This window comes from Geospiza fortis, unplaced genomic scaffold (assembly GCF_000277835.1).
Source record: "Geospiza fortis unplaced genomic scaffold, GeoFor_1.0 scaffold41, whole genome shotgun sequence".
NCBI lineage: Eukaryota > Metazoa > Chordata > Aves > Passeriformes > Thraupidae > Geospiza > Geospiza fortis.
Window position 1 is genome coordinate 13958292 of NW_005054299.1, and position 26519 is coordinate 13984810.

At 34.7% G+C, this 26519-nt stretch overlaps 1 protein-coding gene across 9 annotated transcripts in view; it reads right to left on the bottom strand.

Annotated features, from left to right (window-relative positions):
- The window catches only part of CEP170 (centrosomal protein 170), a 71861-nt gene that overhangs the window by 25235 nt on the left and 20107 nt on the right, over window positions 1-26519 (bottom strand). For 7 of the 9 annotated variants that reach the window (XM_031060233.1, XM_031060217.1, XM_031060214.1 and 4 more), the window contains exons 7-10: window positions 25256-25732; window positions 21994-22637; window positions 8723-8872; window positions 2620-2746 (exon numbers count right to left, since the gene is read on the bottom strand). In XM_031060233.1, coding sequence (XP_030916093.1) covers window positions 2620-2746; window positions 8723-8872; window positions 21994-22637; window positions 25256-25732 — 1398 coding nt within the window. The remainder of the gene's footprint in view (window positions 1-2619; window positions 2747-8722; window positions 8873-21993; window positions 22638-25255; window positions 25733-26519) is intronic. The other 2 variants (XM_031060240.1, XM_031060231.1) reach the window with 1 other exon arrangement.

Consider the following 26519-nt stretch of genomic DNA (forward strand, 5'->3'; position numbering starts at 1 on the left):
TAGGTTAAAATAGGTCAAAAATCACTGTTATATCAATCAGCACGTCATTACAACAGGAAGTGGAAAGCAAGTCTTACATTCCTAGACACCTTTAGGACCAGATTTCAAAATTACCAAAAAGAGTAAGATCCTCCTCCTTCCTCCCTACCTGCCTGTTCCACAGCTTGAGGTCTGTCTCATGGACAGACTACAGCGCCTCCTTGTGAGGCCTTGCCTCATTCAGGCAAGAATCTGCAGTGCTGGGAGACACTTCTCAGCAATATTGAAAAGCCCCACTCATGAACAAAGAAATTACTATGGCTGAGAAAGCAAAAATAATGTTTTTATCCCAAACAAGACACTGTAGTAAAAAAATGTATGGAAATGCATGAATAATGCTTTGTATACAAAACATCAAAAGAATGCAGTATTAGTGCTAAAGCACTTTCACTGAATTCTCAGTGTACACAGAATGAATGCTTCATCATCAGAAAAGCATGGCCATCCCATGGACTGTTGCAAGGAATAACTGTTTTAGAAACCAAGATTTATTTTTCCACAGTGATGATGACTGTGCCCTCTTTGCCCATTTAACAAACACAGCAGTTGTGCTGTCAGAAACAAGCCTTTATTACTCAAAGGTGATATAAATTGCTTTATAAATTGCCCTGACTTTGAATATTTGAATAGAAAAAATTATTTTTGCGGTTCATTTGTCTGCTGTTGCAATATAATGTGACACATTTAGTAACACACATCTGTCAAATCCCTTTCTTGCCAGGAGAGATCTATAAGCAACTGCTCTGCACACCCTGTTGGGACTTTCCTATCACAGCTTGCTACCAACATTGGTTGCTCTGGGAGTAAGATGGAGTATAGGGTTTCTCTTTCTGCAAGAATCCTCTAAGCAATTAATTCAATATCAACCATCATGCTGTATGTATATCTGCTACTTTCCATCCATGCTCTTCAATCTATCTTTTCTCTGCAGTGTCAGATCTTTGATGAAGAATGCAAAAAGACTCACAGGTTTGTTTTTTTTTTTCCTGTGGTCTGTGTTAAGACAGTGATTTGAGAAACAGTAAGTACCTCTGAAATCTAAGCAAGATTTTCTAATTCCAGGACTGTTTTTTTTCTTGAAAATTATGAAACAAATTGAAGGTTTAATGAAAATCTTTATGATTGCCATCTGTGAAGACTGACTTCTCTCAGACATGCCTACTAGATCAAATATTTTATACATATGCATATGTATATATATAGCAAGCATGTAACTTGCTTCCTGGTGAATTTCAAATTGACTTTAAAAAAAAAAGGCATGGGGTTGTTTAGCACCATATTTGGCTATATATGTGTTATATGAAGTTTAAATACAAAGATTTCTAAAGAAGATACAGGCATCTAAGTCAACAAGACATGTTCTGTGAATTGGTTGTTATATGTACATACTAAATTTTATTTTTATTACACCTTTGGTGCTTTAGTGCTTTGAACACTTTATTTCCCCTTTAGTATTTTAGAATTCTTGCAGTACAGGTATGCACTACACAGTAGTTACTTCCCTTTATCTCTTATCTTAGTTCTCATAATGGTAAAAAAAGCCTTTACCTCTCCAAAGAAGATCCTAGGCGGTGCCTCTTCTGAAAGTGACCATTTAAAACTACAGAAAACAAACGACCACCAAAGCTCCCACTTAACCACCCAAAGGATCAGTCTCAATAGCAATGATTTTAAGTGTCCTGTATGTACACACCCAATCCTTTCAAATAGTGCAAAATTTGCTCTTGATTTCCCTTATTCTGGGTGTATCACATAAGTTAATTTTTCCCCTTTCCATCTCCTTTGACTTTTAGTATCCTAGGCAAAGTTCAATGCTTATGAGGGGAGGAAAAGCTACAACAGAAGCAGTGGTCACTGATAAAAAATTTTCATGCATTGGTACAGATATATGCATTATGCAACACCAAAAGCAAAACTTCTTTGTTCAACTTCTCTCAAAGATGATCACAACCTCTAAAGTGAAATTTGCAGGAAGAAAAAAGCAGAAGAGAAGTTTATAGTGAAGACTGTAGATATTAAAGAATAAACCATTTCAAAATCAGAAATATGAATAATTAAACTATGGAGAGACATGCCCTGAACATCTGGCATTCACAAGAAAGGGAGATAAGGTTGCTCATTGCTAAAGAGAAAGTTTCTGGGTTTTTCAAGAAATATCAAAGGTCTTCTGTATTTCCAAGATAAGGAAGGATGCTATGCTTCAGGTGAAGTGTCTCAGGTTGGATTGTTTAATAATCATTACCCTGAAGTCCAATTTGGACTAAGAAAGATGCAAGGAAAGAAACATACAATGCAGACCAACCCAAACTATATTGAAGTGAAAGTTTCTCTAATATTAAACAGTTTATAAACTCTCCTGTTTCAGTAACATTCAGTGTAATACTGGCACTCAACTGCCATGCAGACACCACTACTGCTGAGCTTCTTTTTACAGTTTCTGCTCAATGAAACAGAAGAATCTCACGTGAAATTGAGGCATTAGGAGTAAAAAAGCTGATTAAGTACAGTATATAACCATTCTTTTCTCCCTTCCACAGGTTTTCCAGCATAAATTATGACAATAAGAACAGTTTTTAATACCATTTTCTAATGGAGCAGGCACAGAGGACTCCAATCTCAAGTCATCTTGGTCATGACGTGTGTGATTAGCAGCCAAACTGGCCCACTGTGAAACCCAACGTTTACTTCCAGGGTTAGCAGAACCTTCCTAAGAAAGAAAAAAAAACAGCAGAAGAAAAATTATAACTGTTTGATAAAAAGCATACCATCTTTCCAGGTTTTTCCTGAATAGATAGGTCAGACACTCTTTTCCTGGAGGAAGTTGAAAAAAATCATTTACCTCAATAAATTTTAAAATGGCAAACAATAAACAAAATCTTCATAGCTGCTGAATCAGTACCAAATAAACAACAGTTCCTAGTGCAGTGAACTTTTAAACACCAGAATCTACATAAAATGTATCAGAACATGTGCTAGTTCTAAGGTCAGGTTATTTCAGTCCTCAGCTCAGAAGTGCAGGAAAAGTACATGGCATGTGGGGGTGTGTTAAAAAATTAAAAATGTGCTTCAGGAAGACAAGAAAGTGACATTTTACCGGTTTAGAAGACCCTCTTGTCCAGAAGAAATATTGTCTTTACTTCATTACAGAAAGACTACCTTAATGACTGAAAGAGTAATAATTTATGATGGAAAGGAAAGGAAACTCAGATTATTTGTTTGGCCTAAACAAAAAAAGAAGCAAAGATTAGTTCTAAACCATCCTACTGCATAACAATGAAGTCAATGTTATCAGTATTTTACAATTTTTTTGCACCTAAACCAGACAGGAAATTAATTTGGTTTCTTGATGACATGCCTTTTGAAATCCTGAAAATTTTTAAAATGTAAGAAAAGCATAGAATTAAATCATCTGCTGGTGTTACTAAAGCATCCTTTTTTCAAAATCTGATTTCTACTTATAGTGCAATGTTACAGTCTTATCAAATATCTTACAGTCTCTCTTCCTTACATCTCCAAAAAAACATCACCAGCCCTTCAAATCTTCACATTTCTACTCAAAACACTGATTTTTGCCTAATGTCTTGACTATTCTTGGATTCTAGTCTTCGACCAGGAAGCAACACTACACAATCTATAAAATTTATTTAGCAGAACTAGAATGGTGAACAATGCCACCTACTATATGACAACTTCTTTCAAATTCAGTTATTCAGACATTTGAAAAGCTTGAATTTACAATCTTGAATTTCTCCTGTTAATGCAAGTGAGTGCAACATCATGAATCTCTTCCAGAATATCATGTGGAAAATCAGAGATGCAGCAGGTAATTTTTTTGAACTATTATACAAATTCTTATATTTTGAATTCATTTTTAGAATCAAAATGTTATAAAATTCAAGTCTAACAATAGCAAAGGAAGGCAATTCAAAGTTTTTGTTATTTATGGGCATTTCTGAAGACAATGTGAGGTGCCAGTAAGAATATTACAAAAAACACACGGCATTTATACAACTACCAAAACCTCATTTTTCTTTCCTATCACTAATCTCTCTTTTCTTATCTGTATGAGTGAACTTCTATCTAATAAAACAACTAATTATAGCCAAATCCAAACATGACAGATGTCCCAAACATCTTTGCAACAGAAAATTTCAACTAGTTCTTTCTCTATCACCTAACCAATTTCTGAGATACAAATATGTCTCAGAAATCTAAATTCTACTTCACAATGGAGAAACATACTAAGATTTTGCAGATTAACTGCCGCAAAACAACATGACAAATTATTTTCTCTTGTAATCACACTGCCAAAAACTGGTTTCTACATAGCAGTGAATGTAAATGTGTGCTTTGCCAGTTCTCTGTGTATACAAGCATAAACGATAACAAAAATACACCATTTCTTTTCATAGTAGTTTAAGTACATCCAGAAGGTGTAAGGTTTATAAAAACATACCTAAAAACTCATGTTCAGATATCCTAATGTTCTTCCTATAACCCATATCAATTGGCATCTTACAGGCTCTCAAGTACGCAATCCTCCAAATCTTCTCCTGAATACCAAAAGCAATTTCCTAGTATTTCAGAAAAGCTGGGTTTATCTATGAGATACCAGCCTTTTACCTTTGTGTTAAATCTGCTTTCTCTTATGCTTATCTCACATACAAAGTCAATAGGAGTAAGAAATCCTTCAAAAATGTAACAATGGATTTCTGTGGACTTATTATTCAGCCTGAAGATTTAGGGCTTCAGGGTCCACATCTGAAAAAAATCCACAGCGCACACACATTACACCTAAAAGCGTGTCCAGCTCTTGGCATTTCAGAGCAGACTAACTTTTTTTTTTTTTAATTAATGTCAACAAGGTGAAGAAAATTAATAAAAAAAATTAAATGTCTTTTCAGATACATAACTCGAGACAGTTCAAGTTGTAAGAATCATATTACTTCAATCTCTTCATAAACTGCTGCCTTGAAAGCAGTTCTCTCACTGTACCTCCTTCAGAACCATATGCCTATAAGGTGATGATCTTTTTAACAGATTTCCATACATGACTTATTTACAGCCAATGTCTTGAAGTTATTCCTGGAACAACACTGACACCTATCTTTAACAGTTCTTTTTTTCTTCTATTACAGTTAACTCCTTTATACATGAAAACCCAGCAATTGCATCCATCTCAGCTGTTACTTTGCCAGACTAATTGAACAGCACTGATCTTGTAAGGTAAATCTCCATTCCTGTTACAATCTGAGTAACTCTGTACCTTCTCTAGACTTGTATCCACCCTTCTCAACCAAGAATGTTAACAGTTCTAGTGCTATTATGACAGGGGAAGCTTCACCATGGTGATACCACTGCCCTTTTCTGCTGGTAAAGCATTTCCTGGGTATTCAAGGGTCCTGTTTGCCTTTTCTCAGCCCTGTGATATTGGTGATACATCAGCCTACGCTTCAGTATAGCATCTAATTTCAAACAAAAAGTAAGTATCAAACTTCAAACTAAATGGATTGTTCTACAAGACAGAAAATTAGAGTAATTTGAGAGGACAAACAAAAGGAAATACAGCCTCTAAATACTCCACTTCTAAGAAGAAATATAGCAAATATTTACATGAATGAAATTCAATTTTCAGAATGTCAGTAGTATTATTTATCTGATCTTCAGTGGGAAAGACATAGTAGGCATTCAAAACAGCAACAGAACATTATAGTTAATGGCATTGATGAACCTACAGATGAAGAACCAGGCTTCTGAGCTTCAGTCTTACAAAAAAACCAAAAAAAAACCCAAATCCCCAAACAAACCCCAAAACAACCAAAAAACTGAAGCACATCAAACACAATGTTGATAATCCATTATTCAAGAACCATGTTTAGCACAGACAACTGACCACTGAAAATTAAATGGAAGTTGGAGGGATAGGTTATAGGCCAAATGCCTGCAGTATTTTTTATTAACCAAACTCATAGGGTAAGAACAAATAATAAGAACAACAACAACAACAATAATATTCTCTTTGTTCTCTATTTACTTAATTTTTGTTCTTTAATCACACTTACCTTGGTTGGCAAGTGGCAGCTTATAATGTAGCAAATAAAAACATTTAAATATTTTAAATAGGTGGATTTAGTATTTTCATTGCCTATATGTAATCACTGAAAAGACAAGAACCAGTGTATTCATGCTCAGTCCAACTGTGTCAAGACACTCACTCTGCATTTTACTTTATTGATGACACACACTACTCCGAAGTATTTAAAGACTCTTGTATCAAAGAAAAAGTTGAAAACTTCTTTAAGAAGTAAAGCATTTCCAAGCATTTATTAATGATATTTCAAAAGCCCTGTAAAGCTAAGACATTTAAGTTTAGAATAAGCTTTCAACCCCCAAGTGACTCTAGATGACCCTGTCCTTCCTTGGCAGCAGGGTTGGACTGCATGGTCTCCAGAGGTGTCTTCCAACCCTAACTATTCTGTGATTCTGTAAACTATTTCTATAAAATCTTTACAATTTCCCAGGCTATCTTTTCCATCTTCTTGAATAGAAATATCTTAGATTTTTATTCTTTGCTTTTTCTATGCCAATCATGTTCTGAATTTACCTCATTCTGCTAGTCATGTACAGGAATAACTGTGATGGACAGCTGGAGTAAGTTCCACCCATAATCTGAGTGGATGCAAAACTGGAACACTGAGCTACCCTGATGTTACCTGACTATTTAGCCAAGATCTTCAATAAGGCTTATAAACTTATGATCTGCAGCTCAGTAATGCAGTAAGTCTTCCAAAACCTACAAGTAGAAAAGTTTGTATATGAGAACGTAACCCACATACTTTACAAATCAAACACATTTGCCTCTCCCCTTCCTACTGACTAAACAGAGAGCAAGTTTTGCTAATAACACTTTAAATTGTAACAATCTTCTCTCAGTAGTTACCCTCATTATGGTATTCCCATTATTTCCCTATAAAAGACACCTCTAATTTTCTGAACTAGCTTCTCATGTACTTCTACATATCTATCAACCAACATCTACTTTTAACTTTCTCTAGTAAGCTTTCTTCCACCTTCATCTGTCCTCAATTCTTCTTACACTAATCCTTGCTCTATCCACATTGCTTATGTCAGTTTTACTCCTTGACTTACCGAATAATTTTAATTTCTTTCCCCTATCACCATGCCTTGTAATATTTAAAATTATGCTAATAACCTATTCTCTCCCACTAGATAAAGACCTTTTAATGCAGCAAAGCAGTCACAGTAATAAAGCAGCATAATTCTTGTAATTTCCACCTAAATCAAAGTGAGTTTTAGTATATCACTACCAGTAGGTTTCTTAAATCTGCTGTATGATTGCAGAAGTAGTCTCAGTCTTCTAAAAACAAAACCTTTTATTTGCAAAGCTGACACCTGAAAAGACCAATTATGTTAATAAAACAAATCATACATTCTTCTTCTGTTTATTTAATTATAAAAGTGAAAAAATATAATACTCTTTAAAACTGACAAGGCACAAAAGATCTGAGTGCTGCAAAAGGCATAAAAAAAAGAGAGAGAAAGAATATGGTTATAGATTTGTGCAAAGAAGCAAGGTGAAAAACCTTATACAGGATATGCCTATGCTTTGTGGCAATGCTTCACTTGAAGTGCCTTAGAGAAACTAGGCAAAGGTACTAGTCTAGGCACAGTGACATATGTCTCAAGGCTTCCCAGTAGCTAAAATACAACCATGAGAAAACACATCTCTATGAGAAACAGATACTAAAATAAATGTATTTGCATGGCAGGCATGCTAAGTAATACTTTAAGGTCTTGATATCTTCCAAAAAAATTGCTTATCTATAAAGTTTGGTAAATTACAGGACCGTGCTTCAGAAACAGTTTGGCAAGGGAGTGAGACATAAGTGTCATGTGCTTCTTTACTGTTGCCTGTTTATTCCACTACACTGTGATCCTGCTCTGTTCCAGACACATTTCAAGCTAGTTTATCCATCACAATGATATCAGAATGCCTCCTAAGATTTCAATATGAAATATGATCAATATATTGTGTGCATATTTTAAGTCACATATAACTACAGGTATTTTCCTCTGTTTAATCTTTCACCAACTGACTAAGTTATACTGTGTCTGAATCATGTAAGTGACTTGTCATGAGTGGCACCTCATTGGAGAACTTAAACCATGAATGTAAAAACCTAAAGTCCTCTGGCTTCAGAGAAAAAAATCTGAGAAGTATTCTCCACCATTTTTTTCCTAGATGACTTTGTATCATGCATTAAGTGCACACACCTTATTTCTGAATTTTAATATTGTTACTTGCTTTGGGCTATAAAACATAACCAGCGATTTTCCTCAGTTCTGCTGAAGAACTTACATGAAGTGTATACTGTGCAAAGTTATGTTGTGGCAAAGAAACTTCTGCTACATTTCCAATACACTCCTGTCAGTGCATATAGAAAGGCAGCCAAGTTTTAAAACACCTCCACAATGAATTATGCCTGCCTCTGACAGAGAAGCTTTGATGATGCAATAAAAGTCTAGGAGACATAAATTACTTATAGATCTGAGTTAATCTTTTCCAGGCAAGATTTTGTTTCATGTTGAACACGTACTGATCGGTTCTTAGTGCTCTCTTTTAGTGGAAGAAAAAAGAAGACCGTCAAAAATTAAATTCTACCTCTGTGTCAAGAAATCCAGTTGTACTCAGTGGTCTTTTTTCTTCCAGCACTACTGTAGCAGAATTTATAGCCCAATCTTTTACTAAATCTTTCTGGTTCTCGTTGATAACAGGCCTATTATAATCCTGGCTGCCATCCACTCCAAATACCTGAAAATGAAACAAACCATTACATTCATTAACCCAATACCATCCTGATACAATGTTCAATGTTAATGGATGGATGGTGGCATGCTGGATAGTGAGTATAAATAGGTTTTATTGTATTATGCTTATCTGTCACCTTAGTGCAATCTACAAATTAAACAGAAGAAAAATGTACAACCATTATTAAAAAAAAGTGGAAGTCTATATCAACATTGTGAAAATTCAAAGAACTGCTAGTTGGAATGGTCAGATATGAAAAAATGACACTTTGATGAAAGGAACAAAAGATAAAAGCAAAATAATTGCTGAATCCATTTTACCAATTAAGGAAAAAAATCCCAATAACTAGAATAACCAAATTTTCAGATTTTTGCTATTATCTAATGAGAATAATAAATATAAATTCTTGCATTTGCTATGAATATACTTATTGAATTATTTCTCTAATACCAACAAAATTTCAGTTTTTCAACTGTTGGAGATTTGGCATATGTTACAAGTCCACCAGGTCTCATGAATCATGTAGACTCATCTCATCCAAGACGTGACCTGGAATAGTTCTTTTACTACTCTATTTCCTAATGATGCTTATATTGATCTCTCTGCTTAAGCCAGAATAATTTTCCCATGACATTTTAAAAACATTGCTCAGAAAAAAAATACTAGAAAAACATTATTACTAAGGCAATTAATAATAAGTACTTTAGCAGGAGAACCATCATACTGTTTGTCAAATTTCTCATGAGTCACAGAAACAGGGAATATGAATTGCTTTCAGAATTGATGTATAATCAAATACATTTTAGAAAATATCTGCATCTTGGAAACATGTAATTTATAAAATTTTTAAATTTCTGTGTAAGAAATAAATTCATTACTTTACTACTAGGGACTTAGACATTAAAAAATTACAGAATAAAATTAACCTCCTACACACATTATAATTGGCTGCCAAAAATTAACAGTTAACATCAAAAATTCTTTTGTCATCTTCAAGATGTCATCCTCCTGTAACAAACACTACTAATGCAGAATAGGAAAAGGTGTACAAAATTCTTTTTTCTCCAAAAGTGTGCTGTAATTCAGTTTTGCACAGCAAAGCTAGAGGACTGGTTTATTACAATTCTGAACAAGGTTAGTGTTTTCAAGATGGATTCACCACTAGATGGCCACAAACCATACTGTTGTCAGCTTCTGAGAAGCAGACAAAGGAAAAAATAATAGCACCCTGTCATTCCACTCCTTATGCTAACTACAGGAAGACCGTGCTACAGCATTACAACACTTACACCTGAGGAAATTTTCTCAAATGCACTGGATTTGTTTTTTGCTCTCATGAGAAAAGCCTTAAAATTCAGGCAACGCTTCCAGAATTTTCAATTTATATATAAATCATATCTAGAGTCTCTGGATTAGAAGTTGCTTAACAGCATTTACAAAACATTTGTTTTCTTTTTATAAAAATAGAATGGTAAAACTTAAATTTTTGCTTTCATGATATACTTCTGATTTTTACAGTTGTAATTTTTGAAGATAGAAACCAGTTACCATCCACTGACACCTTTCTTTGAATATATCACTATTCTGCAGAGACTTTCTTCTTTGTGTATCATCCTTTCATTGATCACAGAATTTTATATGTTCTTTTAAATGAAATGAAATTCTGGTATTATCACATAAGCACCAGAAGGAAAATATGAATTCCACACATCCATATCTAATTTAGACTTCAGCAGCAAACTGCTGCCTATAAATTGCTTCCTTTTATCTGACAGAACATTGACTTACCATGTCAAATTTCTTTACTTGTATTAAAAATAACACTTCTTTCAGTCTTACCTTTTCTAGTACTGAACTCATGTTTAAGCAAGTTTTGTTATTCTTCTATTACTGAAATTACTGCAAAACCAAATTTGAATATTGCCTAATTTTTTTCTGTGAAAGGTAATATGAATATCACTAAGACCCAAGTATTAGCACTCCTAATTAAAGTTCCTTCTCTCTATACAGTGGGGATATCAGAAGAAATAAGCAAAATAGTTGGGGACAGTATTATTAGAAAGAAAAGTAAAACATCTTCTTCAATAAAAGTATATTTTCATACTACAATGTTATTCTACATTTGTTTTGTGGATGCACCTGTCTTAAGTTCCACTGCTATTCAACTGCAAAGCTCTCTTCTCACAAGGAAGAGGAGATGCATGTAAGCGTGGTGTAGCCCAAAGACTAAATTTCAGACTTGTGATATATAAAAAACTCTTTAAAAGATTGTTACTAACACATAATTAAGAATTTAAATACTAAAATTATTCACAAGATAAAGCAACTCAAGTATTTGATAAAATGTAGATTACTACTTACACACCTGTCACACACCTGCAGAAAAGCAATACTGTCAGAATTTCAGGTTTGACCAATCCACATACTCCATTTAACCAATAATGAGAATATACCCTCAGCAGAAACAGCCATGGAATAAACTGAATGTTTCTGCTGGAAATCATCTCTCCACCATCTAGAAAATGCAATTTGTACTTTCTAGGCTGCTACAATATAGTATGTGTGCAGTGAGTTGTTGTGACTGAAGCCTGAATGGATAGAGACTTTATCTTCCTACAAAGACGAGATTACATTTTTCAAGGCTTCCAATTCTTTAGATGTTTCTTCTCTTTAAATACCTTCATGATTACAAAATCATTTAAGGAAGGTCTGGGAGATAATTTAATCAAACCAAGAGAATTCTGAGGAAATGCTGATGACACATATTGCTGCATCTCTCATCTATTTGGACAGAAAGACTGAAGTTTCTTTCTGTAAAGCTTGCATTTGTCAGAAGCAATTATGAAGTACATTTTGATTAACTGTGTTATGGGGAAGAACAAGATGAAGCCAGGTTCTGCAATCAATACACATACAATACAGATATGGACACCCCAGGCTGTTTGAAAAATGAGAAGCAAGCCTTTATTTTTGATAAAGGAGGTAAAATAATTCTATGTATTCTATGTATGTGACTAAATATCTCAAATTACACACATCCACCACACGGCTGTAAATGCAAAATAAGTTTCCTAAATCATAGATGTCACTATATGGCATGAAAGAACATAAGCAAACTACTTTCTCAAGGTGAAGGAAGAAAGAGAGAGTTTATTTTCTTGACTCTAACATTTATAGTTTTCCAAAAGTGACAGCGGATTGGAGGGTGACAGTGACACCTCTCCAATGACACTGGTCAAACCATCAGTCCATCAACTTTCTCCTCCTCCATAAAAGAAGACAAAAGAATCAGTTATTTACAGAAAGTGTCTGAGAAAGTTCACCACAAGAATGTCAATATCAGAAGGCCAAGAAAATCTTAAAAAAACAGGGTGACACATATACCCTTTTTAAATAGCACTGTAAACAACAGGGACTTTCACGAAACTCTATTCTTGCATTTTTTTGAGAGAACCTGGGAAATAAGGAGTAATGTAAAAAGAATTAAAAAAATATAAAGAACAATTCCTAGAAATATTAAAAAAACAATACTAATGCATTTTTTTAACAGGTGTAATTTAAAACTCAAACTACCAGAGAAAGGTATTCCTAAGATATCTGCGTCCTATAAGCAATCGTTCTGGAAAGCTAAAAGTTTTTTGTCCTGCTCTGTCCTACTGTTTATTTTTCTGAAATTATATTTTTGCAGGAAGATTACATTGTTTCATCCTGGTTGTTTCAAGTTTCATGAAGTTACAGAACAAAATCCAGGATGAAAATTTTCACAGAAATCCTGAAAGTTGACTGACAGAGAAAAATCTAGACACCCCAACAATCTGCACAGGGTCTATGCCACATGGCTGTAATGTAGAACAGACACAAACATGGTGTATAAACTGTGGTGGTGGTGTTTAAAAATAACTATTGTTATGAAGCATGAAACAATTGCCATTGTGAATCAGGACATTTTAAGTGCCATGGGAATGACGACGTGCTACAGAGTGTCCAGACCCATCTATGAAATATTCCTGATGTAATTTTGTATAACCTGAATTCCAGTTGGCTCCTTAAGCAAAGGGATTCACAGGTGCCATAGGAGAGACATTGTCTCACTAGGTAGCTCAGCAGGGGCCGCCAAGATGGCAAAAACTCCAGCATTTTACCTGTGGGGAGAGTCTGGGGAAGCTGGATTTGATCACTTTGGAGATGGGAAAGTTTTGGAGTTGCCTAACAGCAGCCCCCCAGGTACAATGGGGAACATACCAAGATGACAGCCAGGCTCTTCACAGTGCTACACTGCAGGGGGACAAGGGACAACTCATGTCAGATGAGACAGGGTATGAAGAAAAGTTTTTTCACTCTGAGGACAGTCAAGCAAGCTTGCCTAGTCTCTGCCCACGTAGGGCATGAAGACTCAAATGGATAAAGTCCTGGGCAACCTGACTGACCTCAAAGCTTCTTTGAGACATCTCCTTTTCAGGTCCTTTTCAGCTTATGTAATTCTATGCTCCACAATAACACTGATCTCACATAATACCTTAGCATCTCAGGTCTCCTAGTGCAAAGTTCTGAGAAAGCCCCAAATGTCTCAGAGCAGGAGGGATAAGGTGAGCTCCTGGTACATTCTTTTCCATTTCAAAGCAGTGAAGTAACTCCTCCAAAGATCCCCTATGATAATCCATTTACATTCTGCAGTTCACCCAGTAACAAAGGGCCAAAAAAAAAAAGGCTAAAACTATAACAAGTCTCAAAGCACTATCTTGTTACTTGCTGGAATGCAAACTTGCCCTGAAAAATTACAGAAGGAAAATATGCACTAACCAATGGCAAAACAATTTGTAACTTAATGAGGATAGTCACAAATTTAATCACTTTATAGGAGCAACAGTTTTTCCAATATTCTGAGAATAAAAGCTTATCTGTATTAACCAGTAATTATTAAAATTCTTTATCCAACCAAATCCAAGAATTAACAAAATCTAACACAATAAAAAGCAAGATGCAAATCTTGCAAAAGATACTGGCACATTTTCAGAGACAGCGTGAGTTATAGGACCAAGTCTGAGACCGTGCCTTGGTCTCTTTGGCAAGGGCTAATTTTGCAGAAAGCAGAGTACTCTCTTTTGGCAGCTCATATACACTTCCCTGTGACAACAGCTCATGACTCAGAGTCCACCTGCTCATCACCATAGCTGCAACACAGCTCTAACACAAGCTAGCTTTAGTGATCCGGAATTGGTCCTGTTCACTCTCCCTTCTCCTGTCCCAAAGCAGTGAATTAGTATTTTTTTACAGCACAGATACTAGACAGAGGTGAACGTAATGACTTTAGAATTAACTATCAAGATGATTCTTTAAAACCACAGAAGTCAATATTCTTCCTCAATATGTGCAATACTTTCAAGAAATTAAAATAAAGACTAGTCACAAAAAATAATGGCAACAGGAACCATTTTTTCTGAAAAAGAAGGAAGACAATGGTTTGCTAAGCCCCTCCCCCATACCCACAAACCTCACCTGATGTTCTTCCTATGTGCTTTTTGTAAACTTGAAAGCTCTCGACTAAGAAAAAAACTTTTTCCACTTGTATCTCATTTAGATGCTTTTCCAAGTTCATAATATCTGGACTTCTTACTTGCTTTACCTTTAAACTGTTTCATGTTGTAAGAAGATCACACTGCAGTTCTACAATACTTCAATTATTCATTACTTAATGACCACAGAGCTAGTTGCTCATCCAAATCATTACTGAAGATACTGATACAAACAGAAAAAAAGTGTAATTTGAGACTTCTAATAGATATGTTCTCTCAGTTTGACAGCAAATTATGTATATTAGAATGGGAAAATCTGAAGAATCCTATCTAGCTTTAAAATTTTTAGTTTACAAAATTTCCCCAGTACTCTTACTGCTGAAGTCTTAATGAAAAGAATATATAGTAATTAGCAATACCATCAATTAACAGAAAACCAGCAAATAAATATTTAGAATTCTAGCTGCGATTCCTGTTCATTAATGATGATATTTGAAAAGTAAAATTATTTCAATAACTCTTTTGCTCTTCTTTTAGATCCTAACAACAGTCAGGGACATAATTTAGAAACATATTTTAAAAACATCATTATTTGAATGCTATTCATTTCAGTGTAGGCAATCTGTATAAAAGGAACAGAATGAAACCCAATGACAAGAAAGACAGAAGGGAATTCAAAGATGAACAATTAAAAAAATAAAAACAAAGCAGAGCAATGGTAAGGAACAAGGGTCTACACTGTACAGGGCATTAAAGAAGGATCATGCCAAAATTAACAAGAACAAATTATTTCATTTGAAATAAGGTATTTGTCATTGTAAAGTGATGGGAATGTAAATTATGATAGCAATTGTACTTCATAACCTTTTAGGAGAAAGGAAGATGATGAGCATATTTATTTGTGACAGAAGACAAAATTAGGTTTCAAAAACTGAGCTGTACACTTATAGAGTCAAACACCAAAAACCAAATATATTTTTAAAAAGGAATAGTATGATTTTGGAAACACAAGCAGGATTTCAGGATTTGAGCGCAATTTGGGTGTACTAAGAAAGAAGAAATTGTAAATAAACCACACTCAGAGTATGATTGATTGATGGCAAAAGAGGACTCCAGAGAGCAAGGAAATGGAAGAGACTTCAGATCATCTCGGTAATGCTGCATTTGGGCTGCATTTGGTGTCCAGACTGAGCTCCTGACAATTCTTCCACAGAACGTGGTTCAGGCATTCATAAAACACAGTAAATTGGTCCTTAAAAGTCAGTTATTGATCATAGAGAAAAGACAAAAGGCAAACTTTTTTCCTCATCTTTCACAAAGTGAGATAAGAGCACGCCTCAGCTCTCTTTGCGTTTAGCTACTACATGAACTGTGTTTAACCAAGCTGCTTCTGAGGAGTTTCATTTTAATAGCTTTTGCTTGTTCTTGGCAGTTATCCTGGCCTTTCCAGGCAAACAGACTGTGTTCTGTGCAGGGAATGTCTCATGAATAGCCATGGATTTTCACAGAAGCTCGTTACGTCATTTTAACTCTATATGCAAGTTATAGAATCAGATGCAAGATGCTCTGGTATAAAAAAAGCCACACAAGCAAATGAAAAGGATCAACCTGCCAAGTCTAAGAGCTTTCTCTTAGCAGACACCAGTTACATATTTACATGCATACATATTTTGTCCCTGTTTGCTACTGTGAAGAATTAATTTTCTTTAGGATTCCAAATTAAAAATGAAACAAGTTTAGAGGCTGTAAAACTCCTTTCCTTATAAAAAGAAAAGGTCACAAACATCCTCTGAACTCTTGACAAAATTTATAAGCTCAGATGATTGGATAGGCTTCAAGTGGTCTACTGCTTTTTCAGCACTGTACTCATAAAATAGTCATTCTGCAAACAAGACACTCTGTAGGGCTCAAGGCATTTCTCTCAAAGAAATCGCTGAAGCAATGGTAAAAGCAATTAAACCCAGAGAGTGTGAAAAGACAGGAGACCTGAAAGTGATTTTCTGAAAATAGATACATCTACCTCAGTTCCTTAAAGAGTCATTGAAACATACTGAGATTTTTTTTCTCCTAACTTCCTCTCTACCCACTGACTCTTTCCAGGTAGTTTTTCCATTTATAATACTGAAAGAATTGCTGAGAGTAGGTCCATAACATGTATGTTAACTCCATAACCAGAGGAATTATAACAATAACAATCTGCAAGGTTATTGATAAATTGTTAAAGTTTGCAAGAGAGAAGACAAGATCTGGTATACAAAGTTTATGAACACTTAAAGACACCACAATAAATCATTCTAAAGTAAACACTCCTTTAAATTCATGCTAGCCAATATTACAATGTGGTATGAACAGATATACCCTGGGAGTAAAAAGAATAAGGAGATTCAATTTTATAACAATCATCTTTCAGAATAGATTCCCATTCATATCCATACTAAAAAAAAAAAAAAAGGAAGAAATCAAACCCAACAAATAGGTATCATCATGAGCAGAAAGATCTAGAAAATAAAATTGGAAAATGTGCTGTCTACAGTGAACACCTATAGAGTTGTCCCTCCCTCCATAATTACTACTCCAAAATTTTAAAGAGGAAAGAAGAATCTCTCTCAAGATTGTGTCAATAGAGTAAGATTTTACGTATACTCATTGCACAGTATGTAATCAAATAAAATTCAAGGTGATAGACTGCACATTAAAAACAAGGTCATTACTGTTAGGGCCTGTCTACCTACACAAATAAAGACTTTAAAACATCTAGAATATGGAGCTTGCACTGAAAACAAAATCATTACATGGTCACAGTAAATCTTTCTGAAGGTGGCAGGATGGATTGAGGTTTGATTTTGATATGTTTTTTCAAGTCTTCTGTTTGGAAATCAGTATGAATCAGTTGAATTTGCAATCTAAATTTACTTTGCTGATGAAAAAATCAATTATCTTTTACAAAATGTAAATGAAAATAACATAAATCAAGTAAAAAATTTGGGGACCAAAAATTTGGGGACCAAAGCCAAACGTTTCCATATGCATATGAACTGCCGTAACATTCAGATTTCCTGGTTATCTGACAGGACTTGAAACACTTGTATAGCCTCAATTTTATTCCATCCCTTCCCACACAAGTATAGAAGAGCTTATATTTGCTATAGTAAGTTTTATAAAATATTTCAATTTTTAAATACCCTAAAATGAAACTGGCTGAAGAAGAAAGACAACAAAAAAGCCTACACAAAACAAACAGAAAAAGAGCCCTGAAGAAAACCCCCAAAGAACTTACAAAAAACCCATTGAGTTGCTTTTTATTTACTGCAATAGCCTCAAAGTATTTAATATTCCAAACACATGCAGAATTATTTGCACATTCATTTATTAATATTTATTACTAGCAGTACTTTGCTTTATTGAAAAAGGAAAGTCATTAGCATGATAATTTGGTCTCTTTATATCTACAAAAAAGGAAGATGAACTGCAGAAGCATCATTTTAAATTCTTTCATCCACTGGCAGACTTACCTTTTCTGTGGCCTAAGAAGATTTTTTAATGTGATATGGCTGCTGAGAACAACTTTCTTCTAATAGATTGATTTATTTAAAAACATAAAATGGATAGAAAATTTACAACTCAGAGATAAAAAGAAAGCAATTGCTAAGTGCTAATAGAAGACAGCACTGAATCCATCTAAAGAGCATAAAGGCTGGATGTAGAGGAAAAACAAATCCTACAACTGTGCCCCATTTACTCATGTATTTTATATGGAAAACTTAACACTAAAAACATGTTCTAAATTAAATCAAGATCCTGAATTTCTTTCACTTTGTACTTAGCTGTTAGCTGCAACAATAAGACCATTATTCTGCTAGAAAAAGTTGCGTCTTTCTGATGCTATTTAAGTAGAGGATATTTTATGACACATATGTCCAAGGTGGGCTTTGTGGTATACAAGAGCAGCTTGCTTTCTTACCACATTGATGAAATTGCTCTCAGTGGCAATTTTAAAAAGAGCTCTACAAGTATAAAAAGAGATCCATCATCTATTTTTCCCCTGTTATTAATATATTTATTTTCTAAACCTTAGCCTACTAACCAATTCATACTGCTCTATGAATTTAAGTGACATTTGAACACCTGGATGAAGAAATATCATTGACTAATGAAAGGACTTTTAGGAAGCAAAGTTTAGTGTTATTTTTCAAGTATTCTCTATTCATAAAGAACATTAAGACACAACCATAAATTTCTACTTGCATCTTCTTTTAACATTTACAATTGAAAACTATGTGTATATGTACTGTATTTTTTAATCTAAAAATAAAATCTTTTTTTAAAAAATCTTTGAAAGTTGTATAAGACACAAGTGATAATGTATTTGAAAACTTGCATTTCAGGTAAGTAGAAGACATTCACACCAAGACAGTCATGACTGCAGATATGTGATTACCCCTCTCTGTTAGGGAAAAGAATCAAAATTAAAAAGCTTTCGTCTGTTACTTATGAAATGTTTTCCTCTTTCTTTCTGATAATGCATTTTCCTCACATTCTCTTCTCAAAAGTCAGGCTTTAAAACGGTTGAGAAACAAAGGTTCTGTCATTTGCTATTCTGCTCCTTTTCTGCTATAGTGACAATACTTTTTTCTTAGAGGCTGAAGAGCACCAGAGGAAGAAATGGATCCTTAGCAATCTAAATGAAATAAAGATGCTGAATAAGCAGGACAGCATAGTTTCTGGCCTTTTAAAATAATTTCACACAAGCATCTATTCTTCTTGAGACTATTTCCTTGAATCTTTAGCAAAAGGCTACACTAAGCAAAACTAGTACTTTGGAAGGAAGTAATACAGCTCAACATTAAGATTTTTACTCCCCCTTTCTTAGAATTACACAGAGAGATGGGTGTTTTCAATTTTTTTTTTCCTGAGAATTTTAACTTTGACTTCCTGCATGTTTCTTTTGGATTCTTAATGTAAAGAAGCATTAATAATCTCACCTTGATTTTTTACAGGTTACTACCACTCTTGCAATTGTGGTTTGCTCTTATGTTTCTTTCCAGAGAAAAATAAGGCTAAGGCTAAGAATGAGTCACACTTGCGAGTAATCTTTGGATATTTTGGTCATTCTCATCCTTTCCTCCAATAAAAGGGAGAAAATATCCAAATACAGAATTACTTTATTCCATTGAAAATTTTTCAGGTAAGCCACACACAGATTTTAGCACCATTCCAATGTAAATTGCTACTCAGAAGAATGCATTATTTGTGCAAATGTTTTAGAAAGTGATCCTTGCTATTTATAGTGCATTTTCATTCCAATCCTAGCAAAGTAAACTCTTGAATTTCAATTAAAGTTTGCACTCAAGAGACACCCTTAAATGACTCAACTGAGCAGGCATAGTAACTACTTAGAAAAAGGACCGACTTGCCAACAATGAAAGAGTGGTTATACTGAAATAATTGATAAGATGTATACCAATAATTCTCTTAAATCCTCAATAAAGAAGCACAGGAGTCAACAGACTAACAAAGTCCTTGTCTTATACCTCACTTATCCCCCTTTGGCAAAGTAAGATTATCCAAAGCATTAGCAATTTAAAACAGGAGGGAAGCAAAGCTAAGCTCAGCTGGAGGACAAGTTTTTTGGCTTCCATTTGGTTTAGATTTTCTTCACTGGCTGTTTTTCTGCACTTCATAAAAATAGTATCATACTACTTCATATTACCAAATCAAATAAGAATTGCATAGCAGGGCTCTTTGAACTGGGTGTAAAATACAGTGTTCATAAGATTTCAACAAAGATACTAAGTGAAATGATACAGAAGACCTTGAAGAGAAAATATCTCTGCTTTACTTCATATACTTCATAGTAAATCTTTAATACCTAGTGGTGACATCTTTAAAGTTAGCAGTAAGGGAAATTTATGATACCCAAAAGCTTTTATATAACACTGAGATTATGAAGCAATACTTTACTATCATTCTTAAGGCTTCCACTCACTTCCTGTTCCTGAATCTGTCCTTTAACAGGAGATACTTGATTCAAACAAAAAACTGACTTTAGATAATCTGAATGGGTACTGGAGGCCACAAAAAAGTTGAAATTTTATTAACACAGAATTACAGGGTGTGAATTTTGGAATGTCCTGTGTAGGGCCGAGAGTTTGACTCAATGATCCTAATGGGTCCTTCCCAACTCAGTATATTCTATGATTATAAATGTTAGACAGCATTAACATTTTTATCAGGTAAATAAATTGTCTATTTTCAAATGTTATTACTTTGCATGCTTTCTAAAACAGCCCTGTTGAACTACTAGATTTAGCTAAAACTTGACTTACAAATTTTCTGATGCAATTTAGTTGAAGATTTATAATTTAAAAATAAATGTAGAAATTTGTAGTTCTTTAATATTTACTTGCTTCATTTGGAATGCTTTTAGTTCCCAGTTGTCTTTTGAACATTGATTCAAATAAGTAAAACATTTCCTTTTCAGAATCCCTAAGAAGTGAAACTATTATCTTTATTATTTTATTGAAGGTGACACCCTTGACTTTAAACCCTGTCTAAAAATGCTCCATAAGCACCTTTTTTAAAAGAAAACCATCTAAAATGAAATGTTCCATTTCCCCCCTACTTCAGAAGTTTTTTAAAAAATCAAACAAGTGAAGCTAGCTTGTCTTGCAAAACACAGTTTTCAACACTAAGCAAAATTAATTCTAAATGTATTGATGTATTTGTTTAGCTCTGAAAAGTTTTAGACATGCAAATGAATCCTTAGATAATTCTAAACAATGAATTTACTGTAAATTAGCAAAACCCTAGCCTAGAATTGGATGCAGGCATTCTACCATTATATATTACCTAGGAAAACACAACAAAAGCAGAAAAAGTCCATTTCAAGACATGTTAAGCAAAATTATTAAACATAGCTTCTGCTACCCATATTTTCCGTATTACCCATATTTTCTGTTTAATCCAAAGAATAGTTATTTAATGCAGTTTTTAAACTGCAAATACAATTTGTATTGTTATTGATATTTCTATGGTTACCAAAAAGCAAACTAGGAAATTTACATTGCTATCATATAAACACTTTTGGAAAATCAAAGCATTTTCATACTTACTCTTTACAGCTGACACTGAAATTTAAGTTACTGTTACTGAATATACTTTTTAAATAAGTATAGAAAACATTTGCAATCTATATCTACATGGTAATTTGGATGGAACCAATTTATGTAATAAAAGCTAGAGACAATAGGCTTTCAAGAACAAGTGAGTATTTCCACAAGAACACAAACCACCCTCATAAAAGTACCAGTTACATGATTTTTTGGTGCCTGGTATTTTTTATGGTTGAATGATTTTTGGTGCCTGGTACTGAAATCTTTTGGAAACACATTAAAACTACCAAACTTTAAGACAACAGCAGCATGCAAGTAGGAATAATGTTTAGTCAAATGCCTGCTGCTGCTCTTATAACATTTTAAATTTCAACATCATAGACAGTTTTAAAAACTTGTGTTATTGCAGCGCTTTTAATAAGCAGAACTGAAGGGAGAGAGAGTTGCCCATACATCCCATAACACTTGTAAACATCAGGATGCATTTCAGGTTTCTCACCTTGTCAATCATTTTGCGGGCTTCCACTTCTTCAGGATTGGGATTTTCCAACTCAATAGTGTAAGTACCTTTGTCACTCTGGTCATCCTCATTGTCCTTTTCAGTAGCAGCAGAAATATGTTGGCTCTTCAACTTTTTGTCCATCTCCTGGTTCTGAGTAGGCCTATGGCCAAGGCTTCCTGAACTCCTTAACAATGCAGCTTGTAAGGCAGGTAACGCAGCAGAGGGTTCTTCTGATTTCTGGTTTAGAAGTTTGGCATGAACACCATGTACTGCTCTGTGATGTGATGTGCTGGCTTGCACAGGTGAAGGGACTTTCTCTCCTGATGCAGGTTTCACTCTTTCAGCTCGTGCATGAGATGTCGGAGATGGAGATTCTGGGCACAGAGCTCCTACATTCTGAGAAAAAGAGTAGGAACGTCTCTTGCGAGGATGGTCTTCATCAAAAAACTCAATCATAAAGGCAGTCTGACTCAAACCAGCTTGCTCTTGCTGCTTTTCTGTGGAATGGACTTTCTGGTGTGACTTTTTCAGCTCTGTATGATGATGCCTTAAGTGTTCTTCAAGTGCTGCCCGTTTACTGTAGTGCCGGTGTGCACCAATATTTTCTGAATCACTTTGTGTGCCATCATCATGCTTATTCCCTACAAGCAATGCAAAACAATATATAGCACAGTGAAACAAAGAAGGACCACAACATTACATCAACAAAAAAAGCCAAGCCGCAAACTAGGAATGAAATTATTTCAAAGTGGATTTCTGTTTAAACTCTAATAGCTTATAGACCTGGCTCTGCAAATTTGGTACAGTTCCTGGAAATGCAATCAACTTGCCACAAGTCAAACAAGGAAACATTTTCAAAGCTGATCAGTAACAGCAGTGCATTTGAAGTATCCTTTCCCCAGTATTCTCATCTGTGAATACTTACCAGTGACATACAAAGGCCAGTATTTTACCAGCTGTACTATAGTATGTTTTTGAATTGTATCAGTTTTGTTACAGAGCCAGTTGATTACAAATGACTACTGACACATTCCAGGCAGGGTTAAGAGGAAAAAGAAAACCTTAATAAAGTCCTTCCGACAGTGGAAAGAGAGCCACAGTTCATATTGCTGGATTCCTCTCACATTTACAACAGTTTATCATGAGAAATGTCTACTTAAACTTGGATTGAATTCTTTATTACTTTTTCCAAGAAGAGCAATGAGTTTTTACATAATTCACTCCTCTCAGCATCTGATGTGTGCAAGTAAAATGGTTGTTATTACTTATTCATTCCATTAACTACTCTGAGATCTATGAATAAGGATTACATATTTCATAAATCATACACCCAAAAGATGTACTTTGCAACGATACCTGAAAATGTATGAAGGCTGGATACTTACACATAGTAAGTGTATACAACACAGAGCAACCTCACGTACAATGAAAGTGTCAATGCTCCTAAGTTTTAGCTCAGAACCTGGGAAGTAACACTTTCATCATCTCTGAGCTCTTTTAGATCAAATTCTGCTTATATATATATATGTATATATATTTTTAATATAGATATATATTTATATAATGTCCAATTTCTGTATTTTTGATTCTCAAGAGGTCAGATTTTTAAGATTTTCTCATTTAAATTGTTAGAATACGCAGCTACTATTCAGTTAAACAGTAATTACATATTGGCTGATCTTACTTATCAGACTAACACCACTGAAGACACAGCTGAAATCCCAACTTACATTCCTGTTTTCTACTTGTTAGAATAATGCCCACAAAAATTCTGTGATTATTCATATGTTTCCAAATAGTAATAAAGCAGTACCAACATCACAGTGAAAGTCATATAGTCTAACTTAGCAGTGGGACTTCAGTACAGAATACTATAAGAAAAAGCTGAGGAGAAAAAAAAAGCTTTGAGTTTTCTAAAAAAAATCAAACTTTCAAAGCACCTAGGTATATTTACTATCTAAAAATAACACTAATGACTGAGAATACAAACAGGCCATAGAAGATTACAAAATTCAGATATTTATTATGGCCATATGCATCCCATAACTTACACCTCTTTCAGATGAAAATTAATCAGACTTTGTGGCGTTTCTGTCAGGAAAAGGCTTACAAACAAAGCCCCTTCTATTTATCAAAGTGCCACAGCTAGTATGTATAAGAATATTCATGAATATAATACATTTACATGAAGGCCAAAGAATGTGATTTACACTGGAAGAAATAATATGCTATTATTTTTATGCCAGCACATTAATCTAATTCTGCTTTCAGAATTTTATTTTTAGCTTATTTTGAAAGGGACAACCTTAAAAAGCAGACTTTTGATCAATAAGGCAAAGAATGTTGTACCCAGTCCCAGCTGGTTTACAAACTAGACATGATAATGTTGCAGAGCCAAGGAAAATGAGAATTGTAGGGTTAAGCAGCTGAAATTAAAAATGGAAAAAAAGAGAGACTTGAAAAAGTTCATCAGAAGTTTTCCTTATGAAAGTTTGAATGGTACTGGACTCTTCATCTGAACATCAAGACTATCTGCTTCTCTATTCCATTAAGTGACACTCAAGAGAAGGTACACTTGTCGTGTGTAACATTTTATTTAATTTCATTTGAAATGGTGCTGTCTGCAATAAATTAACATGTATGATCACCTGGAACTGCATTCAACAGCAGCACTCATATGAATACAACAGTCAACAAGGTGAGTATAAAAATTGAAGCACTTGCTTTATGTCTGATTCCTGACTTAAACTTGACTCTACCAAACATGATCCATATAAGCAGAATGAGTATATGATGTATTCTTTGCTATAAATGATTTTCTTAGAACATACAAATAATCACAGAAGATATGCTATTGAAAGGGTTGCTAAAAGCATAAATTGAACTTCAGAGCTTTGATTCTAAAAAGCAATCCATGTTTTTAAAGTACTTCATGAGAAAAAGTGAGATATATAGTTTGACTAAATTTTGGGTTTTTTCCTTTTCTTTTTCAAGATCAGTGTCTAAGTACCTGATGCCTTCAGCCACACTAGAACATCTCCAATTAGCATATTGATTGTAAAATGATTCAGCATTTGGTTTCTTATGCTCTTTGTAAGACTTAATTCAGCAATACAATTTCCCAGCCCAGATCCTTGTACACGTGTGGAGTATCTGTGATTTGATGTGAACTCTGCATGGGCTCAGGGATCCTCTGACTGCATGCTGGTGAGGAATTGCTGCTTTCAGAGCTAAGCATAGCTGGAATTATTCACTTTACCTTTCAGCCTCTTCAAGTACACTGGAACATCACTCTTGATACTTTTGGAGTCCTCCTCCGTTGGCTCCCATACCATTCTCGGAGGATTGTTCTGTGCGAGCCAATCTGCCACTTTGCTCTCAGCTGCCATCATCACCGTCTGCAGCCCCGGCAGGTCCTGGCCGCTGCAGGAAGAAGGTTTCTTCGACTTGTGACGCTGCTCCGATGCGAACTTTGTCACATGATCCTTGATCTTTACTTTTCCTGGAGTGTTGTCATCAAATTCAATGGTAAAGGAAGCGTGCCCCGAAGCTGCTGCGTGGGAGCTTTGGGTATCTTTTGTGGGAATTTCATGAATTGTGCTCTCTGCTACCTGTGAAGCTTGCTGGCATTCTTTAGTAGGGATTTCAAAATAACTGGGCTCCCTGCAGAAAGGATAAAGTTCTTCATTTGCAGATGCAGATTGCTCCTCGGATTGCTTGGCATCTGTGCTGCATCCTATTAGGAAAAAAAACAAACAGATTTCACAGTATTTGGGAACTTCAGGCTCTTCAAGAAGTTTCTGAAATCCTGTAAAGGCCACTTGAGTACTTTCTGGAATAAACAGTAAGACTGCGGAGTAGATTGAGTGCCACAGTTCTGGAAAAATAGTTCCAGAATTACATATAAAAAGTATTAATGAAAAGGCAGTTTGAACTTCAGCTGTGAGAAATGTAAAGTGGCAAAAAGCTCACTTAAAATTTGTCAAAGTGCATGCAAAATATTTTTAGAAGATGTAAAGGTCAGATGAGTTATTTGAACATGGAAAACAGGTAAATCACAATGGCAAAGTTGTTGAGATGATCATTATCGCAATCCCAATCTATTGGAAAAAACATCAAAATCAGGGTGCTCCCAAAACAAGTTTTAATGATCTGCCACCTCTTGCAGTGGACAGAAAGCATAATTTTGTTTGGCCAAATTCTTCAGAAAAACAATTCACACATTAATGCATGATAAACATTAATTCTGGCTTGAAAAGTTAAACGCTGCTAAGCACTGGAAAGTGTTTTGGAATTCAAAGACTTTATGTTTCTACAAAAGATAAAACAAAAGAATCAAGCTAAATCCTATTGTCATGTCCTCTTATTTTACTTGTTGCCATAGTATGTAGATGAACAGAAAAAGGAACAATAGCTGGAAGCATGCAGAATGTTAGCAAGCCACGCTCTCACTGGCTAAAAAAAGCAGAAAGTATAAAAAGCACAGGGCAGTAATTCCAAGTTCCACTGCATAGCCTAAATGA